At 54.7% G+C, this 18,819-nt stretch overlaps 1 protein-coding gene across 3 annotated transcripts in view; it reads left to right on the forward strand.

Moving 5' to 3' along the window:
• Positions 1-906: 906 nt before the first annotated feature.
• Gse1 (Gse1 coiled-coil protein) overlaps positions 907-18,819 on the forward strand; it is a 342,705-nt gene continuing 324,792 nt past the window's right edge. For 2 of the 3 annotated variants that reach the window (XM_075977458.1, XM_075977459.1), the window contains exon 1: positions 907-2,883. In XM_075977458.1, coding sequence (XP_075833573.1) covers positions 961-2,883 — 1,923 coding nt within the window. In that variant the 5' untranslated portion in view covers positions 907-960. The remainder of the gene's footprint in view (positions 2,884-18,819) is intronic. The other variant, XM_075977460.1, reaches the window with a different exon arrangement.

Genomic DNA, 18,819 nt, shown 5'->3' on the forward strand with positions numbered 1-18,819 from the left:
CTAGGGCATTGGACTCAGAAAGGTGATTCCAACCCTGGGCTATGGAAGGTCCAGGACCTCCCTCAGCTTCTGGGGAGTGCCCTTCCCAAGCCTCCCTTGGTACCCATCGGTCCTCACCTGGCTCTAATGCGTCCGGCTTGACCTTTCCTTAAAGATCAGCGGCAGCGGCTGATGGGTTTCGTGGGTCCCAAAGGAGACCCTTCAGACAGCCCGAGCTACGGGCTGCAGAGCCCCTAATTGGAGCAATGAATCACCGCGGGCTCCTGCTGGACACAGAATAGACAGAGGAGCTGAGCGCTATTGTGCCATAGTTTGGGACGCAGGGGGGTTAGAGAGGGTGGAGAGGGAGGAGGACGGGGGGGGGGGGGTTGGGGAGAGAAGAGGTCAGGGGAGGAGGAAAAAGGAGGATCATCGAGAGGAGAGGATGAGTCAGGGGAAGAGGGGCGGAGAGGAGGTAAAGAGAGGAGGATTAGGAGGAGGAGGCAGGGGAGGAGGGGAGGGAGAGGAGGATTAGGAGAAGGAGGAGTCGGAGTCGGGAAGGGGGGAGGAGCCCGGTTGGAGGCGGGCAGCAGGGCGGTGCGAGGGAGGGCTTCCCCGCCTCTGTCTCCCTCCCGCGCCCTCCGCCCCGCGCCGCCCCGCCTCCCTCCTCCCCAATTAAATGACCCGACGCTCGGGCCGGCGCCGGAGCTCGCACATGCGGCCGCCGCAGCCGCCCGGGGCTCGTCGCCACAGCCGCCACCGCCACGTTCCGGGCGCGCTCTCCGGCGCCGCCTGGGCCCGCACCGCCCCCCGCCGGGGACTCGGCAGCCCCGGGCACTTCCGCGGAGACCCTCCGTGCGCCCCGGGCCGCGTGCGCGCCGCCGACCGCCAAACTTTGCGAGTTGGGCGCGGGGCCTCGGGGCGCGCGGTCGGAGCAGCGGCAGCTGCGGGGAGCGCGGGGGCGGGCGCGGCGGCCGGGCCATGAGCGGCCGGGCGGCGCCGCTCTCCCGCAAGCAGCGGCTCATGGCAGCGGCGGGCGCGGCCCTGTCGTGCTTCATCTGCGGCGGCGGCATCGCGCGCGGCAAGGAGCTGAAGCTACCGGTGAGGCCGGCGGGCCCCGCGCAGCCCTTCTTCCCTTTCCTGCAGCAGCAGGAGCCGGCTCCCGGGGCCCGCGGGTTGAGCGCGACCGATGGCTGCGTGCTGGTGTGCGCCGTGTGCCGCTGCTTCCTGGCCGAGCAGTGGGCCGCCTTCGAGCGCGCGCGCACGCCCGTGGACAAGCGCGTGTACTGGCTCAAGCGGCCGCACCAGTGCGACGCGAGTGCGGGCGGCCGGCGCGGGGCCCGCGAGTGGAACGCCGAGGACGCGCGCGACTCGGAGCTGTCGGAGCTGTCGGACGCAGACGCGCTGCCAGAGCCGGAGCCCGAGCCGGAGCCCGAGCCCGAGGATGCTCACGACGCCACCAAGCCCGGAGCTCGGCGTCAGCGCACGGGGCCCGGGACGCACTGGACTCCCGAGCCGCGGGCCAGCGTGCTGAGGGGCATACAGGAACCCTGGCCTGTCCCCACTGTGCCCGACGGCACGGACAGCGCCGCCCCTAGCCGGACCGCAGGGCCCCCAGAGCGCAGCAGCACCCCAGAGGGCAGCGACGTCGCCGTGAGCCTCGGGGACGAGGGCCTGGAGCGGCCTCCCCGGACACCCGCGGACAACCAGGCCCGCTGCTGCTACGTCTGTGGGTCGGCGCTGTCGCCAGCCTCACAGCATCAGATCCACGTGCAGAAGCAAGAGGCCCCCTCACAGGCGCCCTTCTTCCCCTTCCTTTGGCTGCACAGTCCCCCGCCGGGCGCCCAGCCCATCACAGAGGCGGGCAGCACCCTCGTGTGTCCCTGCTGCTTCTCGTCCCTCACGCACCAGTGGCAGAGCTTCGAGTTGGCCAACGTGCCTGTCCTGCAGCGGCTCTACGTGGTTCCCCTGAACAGCCACGCCCCCGGCATGGCCTCTAAGGCCCGTAGACTCCCTAGAGACGAGGGGCCCGCCCCCGCTGCCGGCCTGCTACGGGAGGCCTGCTACCTCTGCGGGGAAGACTGTACCCGGGATGCCCGGTCAGTGCCCTCCCGCATCGTCAACGGCAACTCGGGGAGCTCCATGCACTTCCCCTTTCTCAGCCTTCTGCCTTGCCCACCCAACGCTCGGCCCCCCAACAAGCGCTGTGAGGTTCGCAGCTGCCCCAAGTGCTACAGCGTCCTCGAGGATGTCTGGGCCCTGTACCGGGCATCACACAACCGTGAGCTTATCAGCTCAGTGCAAGGCTTCCTGGGCAGGTACCACCAAGCTTTCTCTGCTTCAGACCCGACTCTGAGCGACCTGCCCGCTTCTGCGCAGGGAGGTCCGCTTGCCGTCTGTTACATCTGCGGGGCTGAGTTGGGGCCAGGCAAGGAGTTCCAGCTCAGCATGAACCCCGTTAGCCACCTGGGCGAGAAGGAGCCCTTCTTTCCTTTCCTCACTGTCTATCCACCCGCCCCGCGGGCCAGGCCTGCAGACTCCACCGGCCTGGTGGCCACCTGTGTGCTCTGCTATCATGACTTGCTGGGTCAGTGGCTGCAGCATGAAGCCAGAGGTGCTCACCAGGGTGTCAGCGCCTGGTCTAGGCAGTACCAGGTGGACACATTCGTGTGCTTCTTCTGTCAGCAAGAAAAGAAACGGTGTCTGGGGCTGAAGTCGGTGAGAGTGGCCAGGCTGCCCTTATTCCTGTATACCCTGAGAGCCAGCCACAGTCTGTTGGTGGATGACGGCCGGCAGCTGATCATCGGTGCCTGCGTGGATTGTGGGACCCTGGTTTGTGCAGGTCAGGGGCTCGTCAATCCTGCCCCCATGGGCTGGAGCTCCCCAGCAGCAGGAGTAACAAAGGTAAGCCTTACAGTAGCTTTCCTCTCTTGAGCATCTGTGTGGTCGGGAGGAGAGATGTTTTCTGTTCTTTGGCAGCACATCATTGATTCAGCCTGGTGGGTCCCAGCCCCTTGCTAGCTTGACTGACCAGGGCAGGAGGTTCGAGGGTCTTGGGGGGGCGGGCAGGGGTGGAAGAATAGCCACTGCTGGAATCAGCAGGCGCAGGGCTGAAGCTGGGCGTGTTTGCTGCGAATCTATCAAATGGAGGAAGTTCAGGGCACGGCTGTTGTCCGCCCGATAACATTGGTAATTAGCGTAGCCACGCAGGTCACCCCGAGGTCCCGGTGGGAAGTCCCTCTCACCAGCTCCTGGCTAGCTCGCTCCTCCCAAGATTCCCACCCAAGGGCCTTTCGTTTGAGTCTTCCTGGCGGCTTTACGAAGCAGATGGCAACAGATTCCAGACGTGTAGGCGTGGGGCACAGTCGCATGGGACTCGGGATGGTGGCCTAGACAACCTTTGCAGTGGTTAGTCTCTTCTCTGGGAGTCAGCTGCGTGGAGCTGGCCGAGGCCTGGGGCCTGTTCTCAGGATGCAGCTGTCTGCATGGTAGGAGACAGTCAGGGCACTGGGACATTGGGACCTCGCTTCGTAAGAACCAGGCCAGGGACTGGCCAGGTGGCTCCCGGGAAGGGGCGTCAGGCAGGCATATGTGAACTGCACTCACTGTCCTGCCCTTGGGCTGGGATCCTGATCCTTACCAAACAGACTGTCCCATTCTGGGCAGAGGCCTGTGTGGCAGTGGCTGGATAGGGCCCTTCAGAGAGACACAAGGGTGGGCAGGTGGGTCCAGTTCAGGAATGGCTGTATGACAAGTGTCTTGGTCCTGCAATTAATTGTGCATGGGTGTGCGTGCGTGCGTGTGTGTGTGTGTGTGTGTGTGTCTGCATGTGCATGTGATGCCTGGGCACACGGAGGCTGACCTATGAGGCAATCCCTGTTCTGCTTACAATGCCCCTGCCTCACACAGTGCCCTTATCTTTCCTTACCAGAGCTGGCCTTGGTTTTGAGTTGTCTTTAAGGCTTTGATGGCAAAGGGAATCACCTGCTTCTGGCATAAGACACCGAGCCTTTCATTAGCCACAGGTGTGTGGCAGCCGAGGCTGAGGCTGTTGCTGAGACTTGGGAGGCACAGCTCCACAAGGCCTGAAGTGTGAGAGGAGCTTGGCTCTGGGGCAGGACAGGCCTGGTCCCGGCCTGCTCCTGTCTTCGCTGCAAGAGCTGTCTGCCAACAAGTTCTTATCCTGGCTGGGCTCAGCTCTCTTGGCTGAGAAGTAGGAATACGGGCCACATGGTTTGTAGGGACGTTTTGATAATTAAACTAATGGGGGGCATTTGAATGTCGCCAGGCCAAGCTCACTGTGTTGAGGCTGTTCCTGGCGCCCCTCTATTTGGGCAGAAGGCACAGGGCAGTTCTGAGTAAGGCCACCGCCCCAAGCCGGTGCCTCTTGGAAGTTTGCGGTGCCCCTGTGTGGATGGTTGACGCTCACTGGGGGCGTGGAGTTTTCTCTGAGGAGTGCCTACTTGATGCTAACTTGACCTCTGTACAGGAACCCAAGTAATCAAAAGATGCCTGGGTCCCAGGGCAGCAGGGGTGGGAAGTAAGAGCAATCAGTGTGGCCCACAGCCCCCTCCCGTGTCCACCCTGGGAGCCGAGCTGAGCATCCAGTCAACTTTTGCCCTATCGGTGGCCCTCACATTGTCCCATGAACCTTCTTACTCCCCACACTGAGACTCAGGTGAGTCCTATGACCCTCACAGCAGGCAGGTGGCTGGGGGATTCCAGCCTGAACTCAGGACCTCCGTGACCCCCTGGGCCCTGCTCCAGCAGTTTGCCTGAGACTCACTGAAACCCCATAAAGTAGCAAAAAGTACAGAGACAGGGAGAACCCTGGAGCCCTGGGGGTTCAGGAGAGCCATCTGGAGATGAGGGACAGAAAGTACCAGATCTGCTAGCCTTTACCGGGAGTAAGAGCTTGTCCTCTCTGCTGAAGGGTATTCAGCTTGAATGAAGGTGTGGAAGGGGCAGGGATGTGTCTGCAGTCAGGCCTGTGCTGCAGTGGGGTGGGGGGGCAGGCTTGTCTCAGACTCCACTATAGCGATGGGGGGGGGGGGGGAGGAGTCATTCAGCTCCCAGGGTCTGAGGATGCCGGAAAGGAGCCCTCTGCCCTCTGCCCTTCCTCTGCGCTCCTGTTCTTCCCATTTATCCCACAAATATTTATAGAGCGCCTACTCTGAGCCAGGCACCGTTCCAGATGCTGGGATCCGGTGGCAGGCACAGCCTGCAGTGTCCCTGGGGAGGAACAGGCACAGAAGGTCCAAAAGGCTGTTTCCCCGCAGCGCGCTGGGAGCCGTGAGGCCATCAGCCAGACTGGGCGCAGTGCAGAGACAAGTGGAGGCCGTGCAGAGGGCCAGGCTCCTGGGCTGTCCGGAGTGGAGGCATAGGCACAGCTTCTCCGTTGTCCCCAGGCTGGCTTCCTGAGCTGCCCCTGTCCCCTCCCCAGGGTCCCTGAGCGTCCAGTTAGCTTCCCTTTCTTTCTGTGTGCTGCCTGAGAACTTAGCTGAGAATCAGGAGAGCCTTGTAAGGGCCAAGGGGACCCACTTGGTGGGGACATGGCATGTTCCAGAACCTTCTGGTATTTTGGAACCCTGGTAGGTGCTCCTACAAGTGAATCAGCGTGAAACATCTGAAATATGATGTGTCTGGGATGCTGGCAGTGGACCCCCCCCCACCCCATCTTTTGGTCTTCTAGAGCTTGGTGTCCTGCAGGCCATACCATCCTGGTTGCTACATGGGTTGGCAGTGGCAAGGTTGGGCCAGGGAGGGCCCTCTCTAGGCTTGGCATCCCTATCCCCCACCCCATGGGAACTATGTAAAGACCCCAAGTCTGCCTTAAGATAGACCTGGCGTAAATCATTCTATAAGGAGTGGGCTGTGTGACCTTGGGCCTGACCCTTGACCTCTCTGAGCCTTGTTTTCCACAGTCGAGTGATGGCGTTGCTTTGCGATGGCTGAGTCAGAGTGTAGCTCCCCCACCTCCCAGCATGCCTTGCTGCTGTCTGTTGTGAATGGCTGCCTCTGCCCCCAGTCTGTCCTGTCAGAATAAGTGGTAGGATGGCCAGGTTGTAAGGGAAGTTTGGGGACAGTCTCATGAGGAGCTGACCCCCAGGTTGCTGTGTTTCCTGTATCCGAGGTCACTATATCTTTTAAATGCTCCTATGGAGGTTCTAACCCCCATACTGTCCTAGGTTGGAAAGAAGCCCGGAGAGGTTAAATAACTTGCCCATGGTCACTCAGCAGGTTCCTGCAAGGTAAACATTGGGCCTGGGCATCTACTCTGGAATCTGTCCCTCTTTCTACCCTGCTCTGCCCTCTGACCCCTTTGTCCTTCTGTTGTGAGGGTGGCCATTTCTGGGGGGCCAGTGACTTGTGTATGTGCCCTCCTTCTCCACACAGACACTGGCACTTCTTAAGGGCAGAGGCTCAGAAAGCCCTTGTGGGAGGAGCCCTGCTGTCTGTCATTCCCCCACTTTTTTCTGCCTGACCAATAAAGTGGTACCCCCTGCCTCTACTCCCCCACATGGTCAGGTATTGCCTTTGGCTGATTCCCATCCTCTGCTCCCATCGGTGAGAAGGTGCCCGCCCTGAGACCACCTTGTCCTCTCCCAGGCACCGTGGGCAGCACGGACTAATGGAGCCTGCAGTTGGGTACCTACTGTACCCCGGCCTGTTGCCAAGAGTCACCTGGCCGAGCTCCCAAGCCTGGTTGTCACGGTGCTTCTCATGTGAGCACATCACAGGTCTGCAGAGCTCTGTCAGGGTGGCTGCACATCTGTCCCCTGCTTCTTGGCACGCTGCCATCACCAGCTTCCCGCTCTGCAGGGAGGCCCTGGCCATCACCGTTTGCCTTGGGCCCTTGGGATACCAGCTTAGGCTCTTTCTGGAAGGTGTCAGACAGTGCTGGCATCTTCTTCTTGGCAGCAGCTGGGCAGCTGGGCTGTGGGCCTCTCTGAACCCTGGACTGCCCCCCTTCCAAAGGGATGTCTAGGTTTCCTTGCCGGTGTGGGAGCCTTCTGTTCAGAAGAATAAATTTTCCAGATGCCTTGTGCTAAACCTGGAGGAGATTGGAGCCTACTGAGAAAGAGGAAGTGGAGGCAAAAGGTCTTAAAAACTGAGCCTTCCCTGGAAGCAGGGTGGGGAAGAGGGCAGGGCTGAAGGCCAGGAGCATTTGTAAGGCTGCAGGCCTCCTGTTTGCGCAGCTCTTTTGGGACCTTGCCCTGGAGAAGTTCGTACTGCAGGGAGAATCCCTGGCAGACCTGGTGATGGTAACTCGGGTTGTGTCTTCATGGCCGTGGAGGAGCCCACATCCTGGGCTCAGGTCCCTTTGTCCTTCACATCTGTGTCCAGGCAGAATGTGGAGAAGACGTCTCCTTAGAGATGAGCATTTTGGAGTTTGCTTCCTGTTTGCTGCATTACCTGTGTTGGGCACACATGGGGTGGTATGAAGGAGCCTCTACTCTGCCACATGACTGTTACTTGGTTTCCTCATCTGTCACAGTCGTAGGACCCGTGTCCAGGACAGTCCTGGGTTAAGGAAGGTGAGGCCATGGGTTGTGGTGTGTGGGCACTCTGCTGTGGGGCTAAGGATGGTAGCCTGACCTCTGAAGGGTTGGGTTTGAAGTTCACCGCACATGGCCAATGAAATGGCTCAGTAGGTAAAGGTGTTTGCTGCACAAGCCGTGGAACCTGAGTTCAATCCCTGGGACCCTAATGCGTGTGGGAGAGAAGTCACTGTATTCACAGAGCTGTCCTCCAGGCTCCCATACCCATCCACACATGCGGCACACACACACACACTAAATTGATTTAAATTTGCCATACAGTGCTGCAGCCTAGGTACTGACATTCTGTCTCTGGGAGGATGACCAAGTCAGGTCAGAACAACTTATGCTGTAAGGACCCACAAGTCTCAACTTATGTGCACTTTGTTGGTGACTTCTCTGTCACACAAGCTGATGGACCGTGTGTGACAGTGCTGTGCCAGGGACCTGCCCTCTCCTCAGTCCCCAGCTTCACACAGATTCTGCCCTTCGAGACACAAGCACTGGGAACCCTGGGATCTAGCTCAGCACTTGCAGTGCCTGCAGGCAGGATGCCTGTCCACCAGGGTCTTAGTTTTCTCCCTCTGTAAAATGGGCATGTATAGTGAGGAATATAGAGAAGGCTTCACTTTCTGGGACCAGAACTCTAGGAGTGCCACTTACAGAAGCCTTGTTCTTCTCTGAGGGGCAGAGGCATGTACTATGTTCTAGGAGACATGGGTTGGGGACGGTGCACTTGGAGGACCGACCATGTGTCCAGCTGCCTCTGATCTTCCCTGCCATCCTCCCTGCTGTCCACTACGTTCCTATCTGGGCTTCCCTTGCCATCTGCTGGTGTGGTAAGTCTGCCCCCCCGCCCCCACCAACACACACACTGTCCGTCCTCTGGCCACACAGGGATGCTGTGGATGACGGGTGTCCTGTGGCAGTGGGGTCTTTGCTTCTTAGCAGGTTAGAGGACCAGGTTGAGGAACCTAAGACTTCAGGACCAACAGGGCAGGCAAGGCTGGAGTAGGGTCACCAACAGGCATATCCTGTGTCCTAGGGACAGGTAGCACTTGAAGGGGCTTGACAGGAGCTAGGGCCAGGCTTCTACCTTCCCAGCCTGGATTTAGAAGAGTCTACAGTCAGCCACTATCTACCAGCTTCTAGATCAGCAGTTCTCAACCTATGGGTTGTGACCCCTTTGGGGGTTGAACTACCCTTTCCAAAGGGTCGTCTGAGACCATTCTGCTTAGCAGGTGTTTATGTTATGATTGGTAACAGTAGCAAAATTTAGTTACAAAGTAGCAATGAAATAATTTGGGGGGTCAGCACATGAGGAACTGTCTTTTTGTTTTGTTTGTGTTTTTGAGACAAGGTTTCTCTGTAGCTTTGATGCCTGTCCTGGAACTAGCTCTTGCAGACCAGGCTGGCCTTGAACTCACAGAGATCCACCTGCCTCTGCCTCCCGAGTGCTGGAATTAAAGGCGTGTGCTACCACTGCCCAGCGAGGAACTGTCTTAAAGGGTTGCAACATTAGGAAGACCGAGAGCCACTGCTCCAGTCAGAACAGCACCAGGAGTCAGTATGCCGACCCCATATGGTGAGCCCCTCAAACCCACCAGACCCTCTGTAGGGGTGACAAGACCTGAGTATGGGACTCAGGGATCTTGGCCTTCATCCTAGCATCAAGCCCGGGGAGACCAGAGACTCATAGGGAGCCCAGGGCAGCTTGACACCCCAGGGTAGTTTGTGGGTTATGTCTGATTGGTTAAGGCTCCCACTCTAAGTGGGTTATGTCTGATTGGTTAAGGCTCCCACTCTAAGACTCCCCTTGTTGCAGGTCCCTCCAGAAGATTCCGTGTCACGGTTCCATGCTGTTTTTCTCTCTTATCCGATCATGTAACATCCAGGGGTTCTGGGAACAGCAGGGCCTAGACCAGTGGTTCTCAACCTTCCTGATGCTGTGACCCTTTACCAACACAGTTCCTCATGTTGTGATGACCCCACCACCACCATAGACTCATTTTCATTGCTTCTTCATAGCTGTAATTTTACTATTGTTATTAATTGTACTGTAAATATCTGTGCTTTCTGATAGTCTTAGGTGACCCCCGTGGAAGGGTCATTTGACCCCAAAGGAGTCACAGCCTACAGGTTGAGAACCACTGGCCTAGGCCCTCAGAGCACATCTGTACAGCTGCATGTGCCTTATAGCCATACGTGGCAGGGTGAAACCTGCCTCTGTACTAGTCCTAGCCCTGGCATGGCCAGCGGGCGCCCATCCACCAGGGCCCAGCAGTCCGACTTTGTACCTTGGGTCGTGTGAGCTGCCCTGGAGAGGGCCTCTCTGGAGACAGACTCAAATGACCTCATTTCTGTGGGAGTTGAGAGTACGCCAATGTTTCTTTAGTGACATGGAGTGTCCTGGGGCATTGGGCTTTGCCTTGGGTACCTTCATGTGGGGGCAGCACACCCCAGAACCTTGTCCTCATCCTCACAGCAGACCCTTGTGTGTGTGAGAGAGACTCGATTCTGCCATTCCCTCTTCTTACTCTTTGAGCCAGCCCTTGTCCTGGTTACAAATGTTGGGGGCAGACGTGGCTTTGGTTGGTGGGTTCTGGGGGAATGGTTTCCAGTTCCTTCAGTTTGGGATAACTGTCTGGGCCCCACTGGCCACTTACTGTCAGTGGGTGGGTGGATGGAGGCTCGGTGCTGGGAGGTCTGCGCCAGCGTGAGTCAGCAGAGGTAGGTGGTAGCTGTAGGTGGCAGCTTCACAGTGTCTGGTAAAGCAGAGTTGGAAGCTGTAGTGCCCAGGCGGGGACTTCAGTGAAGCAGCGGAAGTGTTCCCAGTATGACCTCAGTGTGTGGGATGCGGACAGGATGATGTTAGGGACAAATGTCTTGGGTGGGTAAGTTAATGAGGAAATTGGTCCTCTTCAGAATGACCTTGTGGTGACTGACAAGGCCAAGTGCCATCAGAGCCAGGCCGTTCGGAGGTTGATGCAGAGACTCTGCCAGGCTACACCTGTAGCATGAGTTCTAATTGGTCTTAATAATAAAAACCCAGAGTCAGATGTTAGGGGGTGAAAGCTGTCACACAAAGATCAGAGAAGCAGAGCAGTCAGCCACTAGGTCTTACCTCTATGAAATCGTCAGATTGAATGGGTTACCCTGCCTCTATAAGTCCTCACATTGAATGCTTGAGCTCCTGTCTCCTCCCACCTTATATTCCTCTCTCCACCCAGCCATATCTTCCTGTCTCCACCTCCCCAGGTGCTAGGATCAAAGGTATGAGCTCTGTTTCTCTTTTAAACTGATTCCAGTTTTGTGTAGCTCAGGATGGCCTTGAACTCACAAAGCTCCATCTGCCTCCTTTAAAAGTGTGTGCCACCCTTGCCTGACCTCTCTGGCTAACTAGTGTGGGTAGCTCTGCACTCTGATCTTCAGATGAGCTTTGTTACAGCCCAAACAAAATATCCCCCCCCACACCTTTGGGGAGCAGCTGCCTCTGTCACCTGCAACTCTGCTGGGTAGCAGGGAGTGGGCCAGCTGACAGGCTTGCTCTGTGGTCTGTAGGGACCAGGGGCTCTGAGCCCCAAGGGGCATGACTGATCCCTTGTGATTCAGGCTGCCCTGTGCCAGGCCCTTAACCAGGACAGTGGAGTGCAGTATCAGCAGCTGCAGGCGGCACATGGTTAAGGCTGGGGTAGTGACTCCCACCCCCTGATGGAGGTGGCTATAGTCTGTACACAGGACCCTAGAGGATCAATGTGAGGAGGGGTACAGGGTGGCCCCTCTTATCTCACACTTCCCTGTAAACCCCTCCCAGCTTCCTGATACCTGACTCTATCACCACCCATCGGCATCAGGATCTCCATGAAGGGTGATGTCAGCATTTGGCGTTTAGGATCCAGAGGGCAGTTGAAACTGAGGCTGCTGGTGGCATGGTGCCAATTGCTATATACAGCCAGGGGCTGATGCCCCCTGCTCCCTGCTGGGTTCTTTAGCTTCTGCCTTCTCACTCCCACACCAGAACACTGACAGGACCCACCTCCCAGGGCTGGGACGGAAAGCAGCTGATGCTGCTGACAAGGGCCAGAGTGGCCAGAACACGAGACATAGCCATAGGAAGCAGGGACAGGAAGTCCATGACCCTGTTCTCAACAGTTGGCTGCAGCCAGGGCACCTGGGACCAGAGCCTCCATTGGCCTGTCTCTGGGTTTCAGTGCCCATCTAAGGGATGAAGGAGCACTCATGCACTGGCTCCCAGGAAAGCTCCTGATGTTGCATAATGGTCAGAATGCCAATACATCTGCTGTCTGTCTGTAGAGAACTTTGGACATCATGTGTAGCCCAGGGCTCTATTCGCCTCCTTTGGGTTGCTATTGCTGTGATGAAACACCATGGCCAAAGCAACTGGAGGAGGAAAGGGCTTATTTGACTGACACTTCCACATAGCAATCCATCACTTCAGGAACTCAAACAGGCCTGGAGCCTGGAGGCAGGAGCTGATGCAGAGGCCATGGAGGGGTGCTGCTCACTGGCTTGCTCTTCTTGGCTTGCTCAGCCCACTTTCTTATAGAATCCAGAACCAAGGGATGGACCCTCCCCCATCAATCACTAATTAAGAAAATGCCTCATCTTAAGGAGACATTTACTTAATTGAGGCTCCTTCCTCTCCTATGACCTAGCTTGGGTCAAGTTGGGGTAAAACTAGCCAATATGTTTTGTCCCTTCTGTCCTTGGTCTCCATTACAGTTGGAAGCTATCGCCTGAAGGCACAGGTTCCGTACCCTGCCATGATCTCAGGAGCCAGAAGGGGATGTGGGGAGTGGGGCACTTTGAGGTCAAGAGTTGGGAGTTCAGATCCCCACTGAATGTGGCTGTTGACCTTCCCACATAGAAAGGATGGGAAGGGGCAAAAAGGAATCAGGAGTTTGGGCTGGAGAGATGACTCGATGAAGGGCATTTGTTGCTCTTTCAGAGGATGTGAGTTCGTATCCCAGCAGCCCGTTAGGTGGCTCACAGCCACTTGTAACTCTAGTTCTAAGGGATTTGATGCCCTCTTCTGGCCTCTTCAGGTGCCCATCCACCCACAAGTATATATATACCACAGAGACACATATGTAAATAATAAACCTTAAAAAGAATCAAAAATTTATAGAGACCCGTGGTCCTCAGCACTATACCCATCCCCACACCTTTCTTGCTTTTTCTTTTTCCTTTTTTTATTGAGATAGTCTCCCTCAGTGTCCTAGGTTGGACTTGAACTCATGGAATTCCTTCTGCTTCAGTATCTCTAATGCTGGGATTATGGGTGAGAGCCACTATTTCCCACTCTCATGGATATTTCTAACTTTCAGAACCCAGCGCGAGGTCCTGGCACATAGCATATTCTGATTTTTTTCGGTAGTTAGGTGCTGTTAGACTCACAGGGTGGGGACCCCTGTTTTGCATATACTCCAGCAGCTGATTCCTCTTGTTCCTTGAGCTTCTGGCTGTCCCACTATCCAGCTCTCCTGCCTGTTTTCCTGCTCTGGGAGTATCTGCTAACCTCTTCGACCCCTACCTGATGACTGACCTTGGCACTTGGCCGTAAGCACCATTTTCACATTTGCTGGTAACTACCCATTCGTTAGGCATTGGTGGTCACAGCTCTTGACCTGTGCGTGTCAGCCTGTTTGGCCAACCACATAGAGCCCAGCTGAAGCGGAGTTGCCAGCGCCCATCCTCTGTCGCCTCTTCTTCCGATTTCTTGGCAGCCTGGGAATGGAGTTCCTGAAAAGCGTTGCCGTTGGCAAAACCGCAATTAGCAAGATCAAAGTCTTAGAGAAGATGGGGGGGTAGGGGAAGAAAACAATAAAGATGGCATGAAGTGCGCCTTTAAAAGACACAACAAATAGAAAGTCTTCAAGGCACAGCTGCCAGGACCTGCTCGCCCAGGATCATGTGGAGGAGCCCTCTGCAGCCATACACCCAGTTCCTGCATCACAGATGGGGAGGTGGCCGACTGTCATCATGTGGAGCGTGTGTGTGTGTGTGTGTGTGTGTGTGTGTGTGTGTGTGTGTGTGTGTATGTGTGTATGTATGTATGTATGTGTGTCCCCGTGAGTGTCCCCCCGTCCATCCATCTGTCCTCCTGTGAGCTGCGAATTTTCTTGGGTCAGCTTTGGTCATTTCTACTTTCTGAATGTGTGTGCTGTGTCAGTGTGGTCTGGTTTTCATGGTGAAACTCATCTGCCCTCCCCTCGTGCTCCCGTGCCATTTGTGGGTTCTGTGGTGATGACTCCTCTCATTCCAGTCTTGGGGTCCGCTGCTGCCTCCTACTTTCTTATCACCCCAGCTGGAGGTTTGTAAGTTTTATTAATCTCTCAGGAAGTTTACATTCTAGAAATTGTGCCTCTCTGAAGTTTTTTGAGCAATCCTCTTTGGACATGGAACATCTTTCCAAACTTACAATGAGACCGTTCTTGCTCCATCTTGATGAGCTAGGAAGAAACAGTTGTGAGCACACCAGGCCTTTGCCAAACCCTCCACTGGGGGCCAGCAGTTCACATCTGACCTCCCCCATGGTGCTGGAAAGATCAAAATGTTCTCTCCTGGACCTGGGAATGTGGCCCAGTTGGGAGAATTCTTACTCATCCCATATAAAGCCCTGGGTTTGATCCCCAGGTATGCTGGTATAAGCCTGTCACTCCAGAGGATCAGGAATTCCAAATCACATCCTTGGCTGTATGGCCACTGGGAAGGGAGAGTGCCATGTCTTTTATGGGGGGAGCATTACCACTTTATCTAATTAAGGAAGGTAGTAGACCTCACTGTGTGTGGCGTGTGAATGTCTGGGGAACAGAGGAAGGTTAGTGCCTTCCTCAGTCACTCTCTTATTTTTTTCTTTAAAAATTATTTTTAGATTTACTTATTTTATTTTATGTGCATGAGTGCTTTCCTTTCATGTGTGTTTATGCCCACATGTTTGGTGCCCAAAAAGGCCAGATAGGCATCTGGAGCTACAGATGTTGTAAGGTACCAATGTGGGTGCTGGGAACTGAACCTGGGTCCTTCCTCTGACAAAGCGGCCAGAGCTCTTAGCCTCTGAGCCTCCAGCACCAACCCCCTTTTTTCTTTCTTTCTGAGACTGGCCTAGAGTTTGCTCTGTTGCCCAGGCTGGCCTTGAATTCAGTTAGCCTCCCAAGTCCTGGGATTAAAGGTGTATGCTGCTACATGGGGCTCTCTATATAATTAACAGAATATATGCGTGTATGTATATACATAAGCACACACATATACACACATACACATAATTTTTTTTTTGACAAAGTTCCTCACTGAACATGGAGTTTATCAATTTACCTAGGCTGGCAGGCCAGTGAACTCCTGGATCCTCTGTGACCCGCCATGCCTGGCTTTTCTGTGAGTTCTGGGGATCAAACTCAAGGCTTCATGCTTGTGCAGAAACACTTTACCACTGAGCCCAGGCCCTACATTTGTTTTGTTTCTTTCTTTCTTTCTTTTTTTTTTTTGAGACAAGGTCCGGAGTAGTTTGGCCTAGCTGGACTCAAACTCAGTGTATACTGGAGGGTGACCCTGAGCTCTTGGTCCTGCTGACCCCACCGAATGAGTGCTGGCTTAAAGACCTGCAGTAGCCACCATGCCCAGATAGATTTATTCCTGCGTGTGTGTGTGCCTGCACACATGGTTATGTCTGTGCATACTACAGTCTACATATGGAGGTCAGAGGACAATTTTCAGGAGTTGGTTTCTTCTTTCACCAGGTGAGTTTTGGGCATTGAACTCAGGCCCTCATACTGGCAGCAAGTGGCATTAACTGTGGAACCATCTCACTGTCCCTGGACTTAAATATTTTTTAATTATATTTTTTGAGATTAGAGTATAATGACTTTATTTTCTCCTTACCTAAATGTATTTAGGATGGAATTATTCCAGGAGCAGAGACGTCCAAGGTGCCCGACTCCTAGCGGAGGTGCTGGACCAATTTGAGGATGGTCTGCATCCGGTAACTTTAGCTTTTGCTCACCATATAAAGTATCCACTAATTAAAATGTGTGGGGATTTCTATACTTTTCTACTAAGTATCTTTATCACAGTCTGTCTGCCCACCTATCACAAGATGAGTTCTCTTTGGGGTCACGGAAGTGGGTGATGGATGAGTGTTTTTTCTTCCTCCCTCTCTCCCTCTTCCCCCTCTCACATCTGCCAAGCCCCTGTGGGATCCTTAGCTCAGGACTCAGAGGGTGGGACTCCCCAGGTCAGGGCGACCGCCCTGGTCCCCCTGAACCCCTAGAGCAGCCTGGAGGCCAGCCAGAGCCCTGGCCAGTTTCTTCTGTCTGAGTTTCATTATTTTAAAAAGTTATTGGGTTCGGGGCGTAGCTTGGTGGTATAAGAAATTTGGTTTTTATTGCAGCTTTTCTGAGAACCAATTTGCATGTAAAAGTTTCTCTAAAGCTGTAGACTGCAGTGAATTTTGGACACACAGACCTTGCAGCTAGCAGCACTGTTTAATGTAGATCATTTCGGCACCCCTGTAAAGGCCCCTTTCTCCTCCCCTGAGGCCCTGGAAACACAATGTGTGGGCTCTGTGGGTTTTCTGTGGACAGTTCATACAGATGGGGATGGACCCTGGTGTTCTCAGGTTTCCACATCAGAGTAGACATCGGAACTTCACTCCTTTTCATTACCAAATAATACTCCATTATACATAGACCACACTTTATTATCTGCTCACCTGGGGGTGGATAGTCACATTCTTTTTATTTGTCTGTTTTAAAAGATTTACTTTTTTTTCACATAAGTGGATATTTGCATGTTTGTGTTCTTGGAGGCTTGAAGAGGAGCTCGAACAGTGGTCGTAGATGGTTGTGAGCCTCAGGGTGGGACTGGGACCTGAACCTGGGTCTTCTGCAAGAGCAGCAGGTGCTCTTAGCCATTGGACAATCTCTCCGGTCCCCTGAGAATTCATACACAAGTTCTCATGTGACTATCTCCTCTGCCCCCTCTCTCTTCCATAAACTCGTACTGTGTAGCTTAAGCTGGCTTTGACCTTGCAGTGATCCTCCTGCCTCAGCCTCTAGAGTGCTGGGATTACAGGTGTGTACCATTGCACTCGGCTGTTCTTTACTTGCCAGGCCTATGGCTAGGTGTGGGATGGCTGGGTCAGGTCACCGCTCTGGGCTTCACCTCTTGAGGAACTGCTGAGCCGGATTGCTTTCCCCAGAGGCTGCCCTGCCCCCTTTCTGCCTGCAGGCTTGAGAAGCAGAGTGACTGCTGCTGGCGGGACTTCAGGTCTTAAGGCATAGCGTAACATGCTGTGGTCCGCATGGATAATGTTCTTTCTCATGTTCAAGCCTGTCTGTCAACAGATGACTGTGTGTATGAGTGTGTATGTATGTATACATGCGTTTGGGTGTACGCATGTGTGTGTAGAGGCCACAGGACAATATCTACTATGGCCTTCCTGAAACACCTGCCGCCTTACTCTCTGCCAGGGTGGGGAGGGGACTCACTGATTCAGCTACACTAGCTGGCCGGGGAGCCGCAGGGAGCCTCCTGTTTCTGCCTCCCTCCCAGCCAGGTGCATGCTGCTGACTGTGGCTTTCAGATGGGCACTGGAGATCTGAACTCAGAAGGGTCCTCAGGCTTGCATGGCAAGCACTTTGCCATCTGGTCTCTCTCCCCAGCTCCCAGTGAAAAATTTGAAACTTCTTCATTTTAATGGTGACAAATAAGCTCCAGGAGTTTGAGAAATAGCTCAGTGATTGAGAGCATTGCCTGTTCTTCCTTCCTGAGGACCCTGGTTTGGTTCTCAGTGGCCACACACAGTGGCTGTGATTCCAATTCCCGGGGATTCAGTGGTGCCCTCTTCTGGCTTCCTTGAGCACTGCACATTTATGGTGTACACACATGGGAGCAAAATACTCAAGTACAGAAAATAAAAATAAATCTAAGCAAACAAAAAACCCATGCTACAGCACTCCTAAGCTGAGGGGTGGGTGGTGTGCAAACAGCTTTCCTTCTTTGTTTCTTGGTGTCTTCATCTGTAAATGCCTCAGGAAGGGGTTGGGTTAGTTAATGCATGGACAGTACTTAGAGCCATTTCTGATATCAGAAGCCCCATGTCCAGTTAGTAACCAGCTGTGTTCTTCTCTTGCTGTTTTAGGAATATCAGAAAGGAACAGAGGAGGGACATTCAGGCCACCATCCAGTCTTACAACTTGGAGGCTGCACTGTTCACACCACCCTATTCACACTGTCCTGTTCATGCCGTCTATACACACTGTCCTGTTCACACCACCCTATCCACACCGTCTTGTTCACGCTTCCTATTCACACTGTTCTGTTCACCCCACCCTATCCACACCGTCCTGTTCACACCACCCTATTCACACCTCCCTGTCCACACCACTATCCACACCGTCCTATTCACGCCACCCTCAATTTCCCTCGTAGCATCTTCAGCGCCTTCTCCGCCCTGCTGAGAGGGAATCTGGGTGCCGCCATCCTGAGCCCTGATTACTCCATGCCTGGTAGCCTCTGATGTCCAGGCCAGGTGCAGAATGGGACACGGTCACTGAGGACAGGGTTATAGATATGAATGTATTCACACTGAGTCTAAGGAAAGAAAGGCAGTCCGGAAAATGACACCCCCCAACCGGAACTGCCTCCAGCTGTGTTTTGGCTCCAGGAGCATCCATCCATGGATGCATACATGTGAGCGTGACACTGATGCCAGACATCATGTGCCCTGGAACTTTCTGCTAATGCCACAGCTGCCTGTCTGAAGCCGTGGGCTGTAGAGCATGATGCTTGGTTCAAGTCTGAGCCTTGTCCTTGCTCACTGTGTGTTCTTTAGCCAGTTGTTCGCCTTCTCTGTGCTGTCGTTTCTGAACTATAGAGCAGAGATCATGGTGATGCCCATGTCAGAGGACTCACGGCTGGATCAGGTGTTCCCAGGTGCCCAGCTTTTATAGTAGTCCTGGTCACAAAGACACCCATGACGACGTCTGACTTCCCAGATGTGCTGGCTCTGCAGGAGCCTGCCCTCTACTGTAGCTCTGGCCAGCTGGCCTCGTGGCACACTGACCGGTCCCTGTTTCTCAGGCTGTGGGAGCTGGGGGAGGTGGCTGGTGGCTGTGGGGCCAGGAGGGCCTGGGTGTGCTGCTCAGCTGATCCTGGGGAACCTCTGGATGCAGTGTGTCCAGCATTGTGCTTCAGATGAACTAAGCTCTTCAGACCTCCACAGCAAAGTTAGAAAATCCCAGCTGTGGGGCTGGAGAGACGGCTCTGTGGTTAAGAGCAC

Source organism: Microtus pennsylvanicus, chromosome 6, assembly GCF_037038515.1.
Source record: "Microtus pennsylvanicus isolate mMicPen1 chromosome 6, mMicPen1.hap1, whole genome shotgun sequence".
In the NCBI taxonomy this organism is placed as follows: Eukaryota; Metazoa; Chordata; class Mammalia; order Rodentia; family Cricetidae; genus Microtus; species Microtus pennsylvanicus.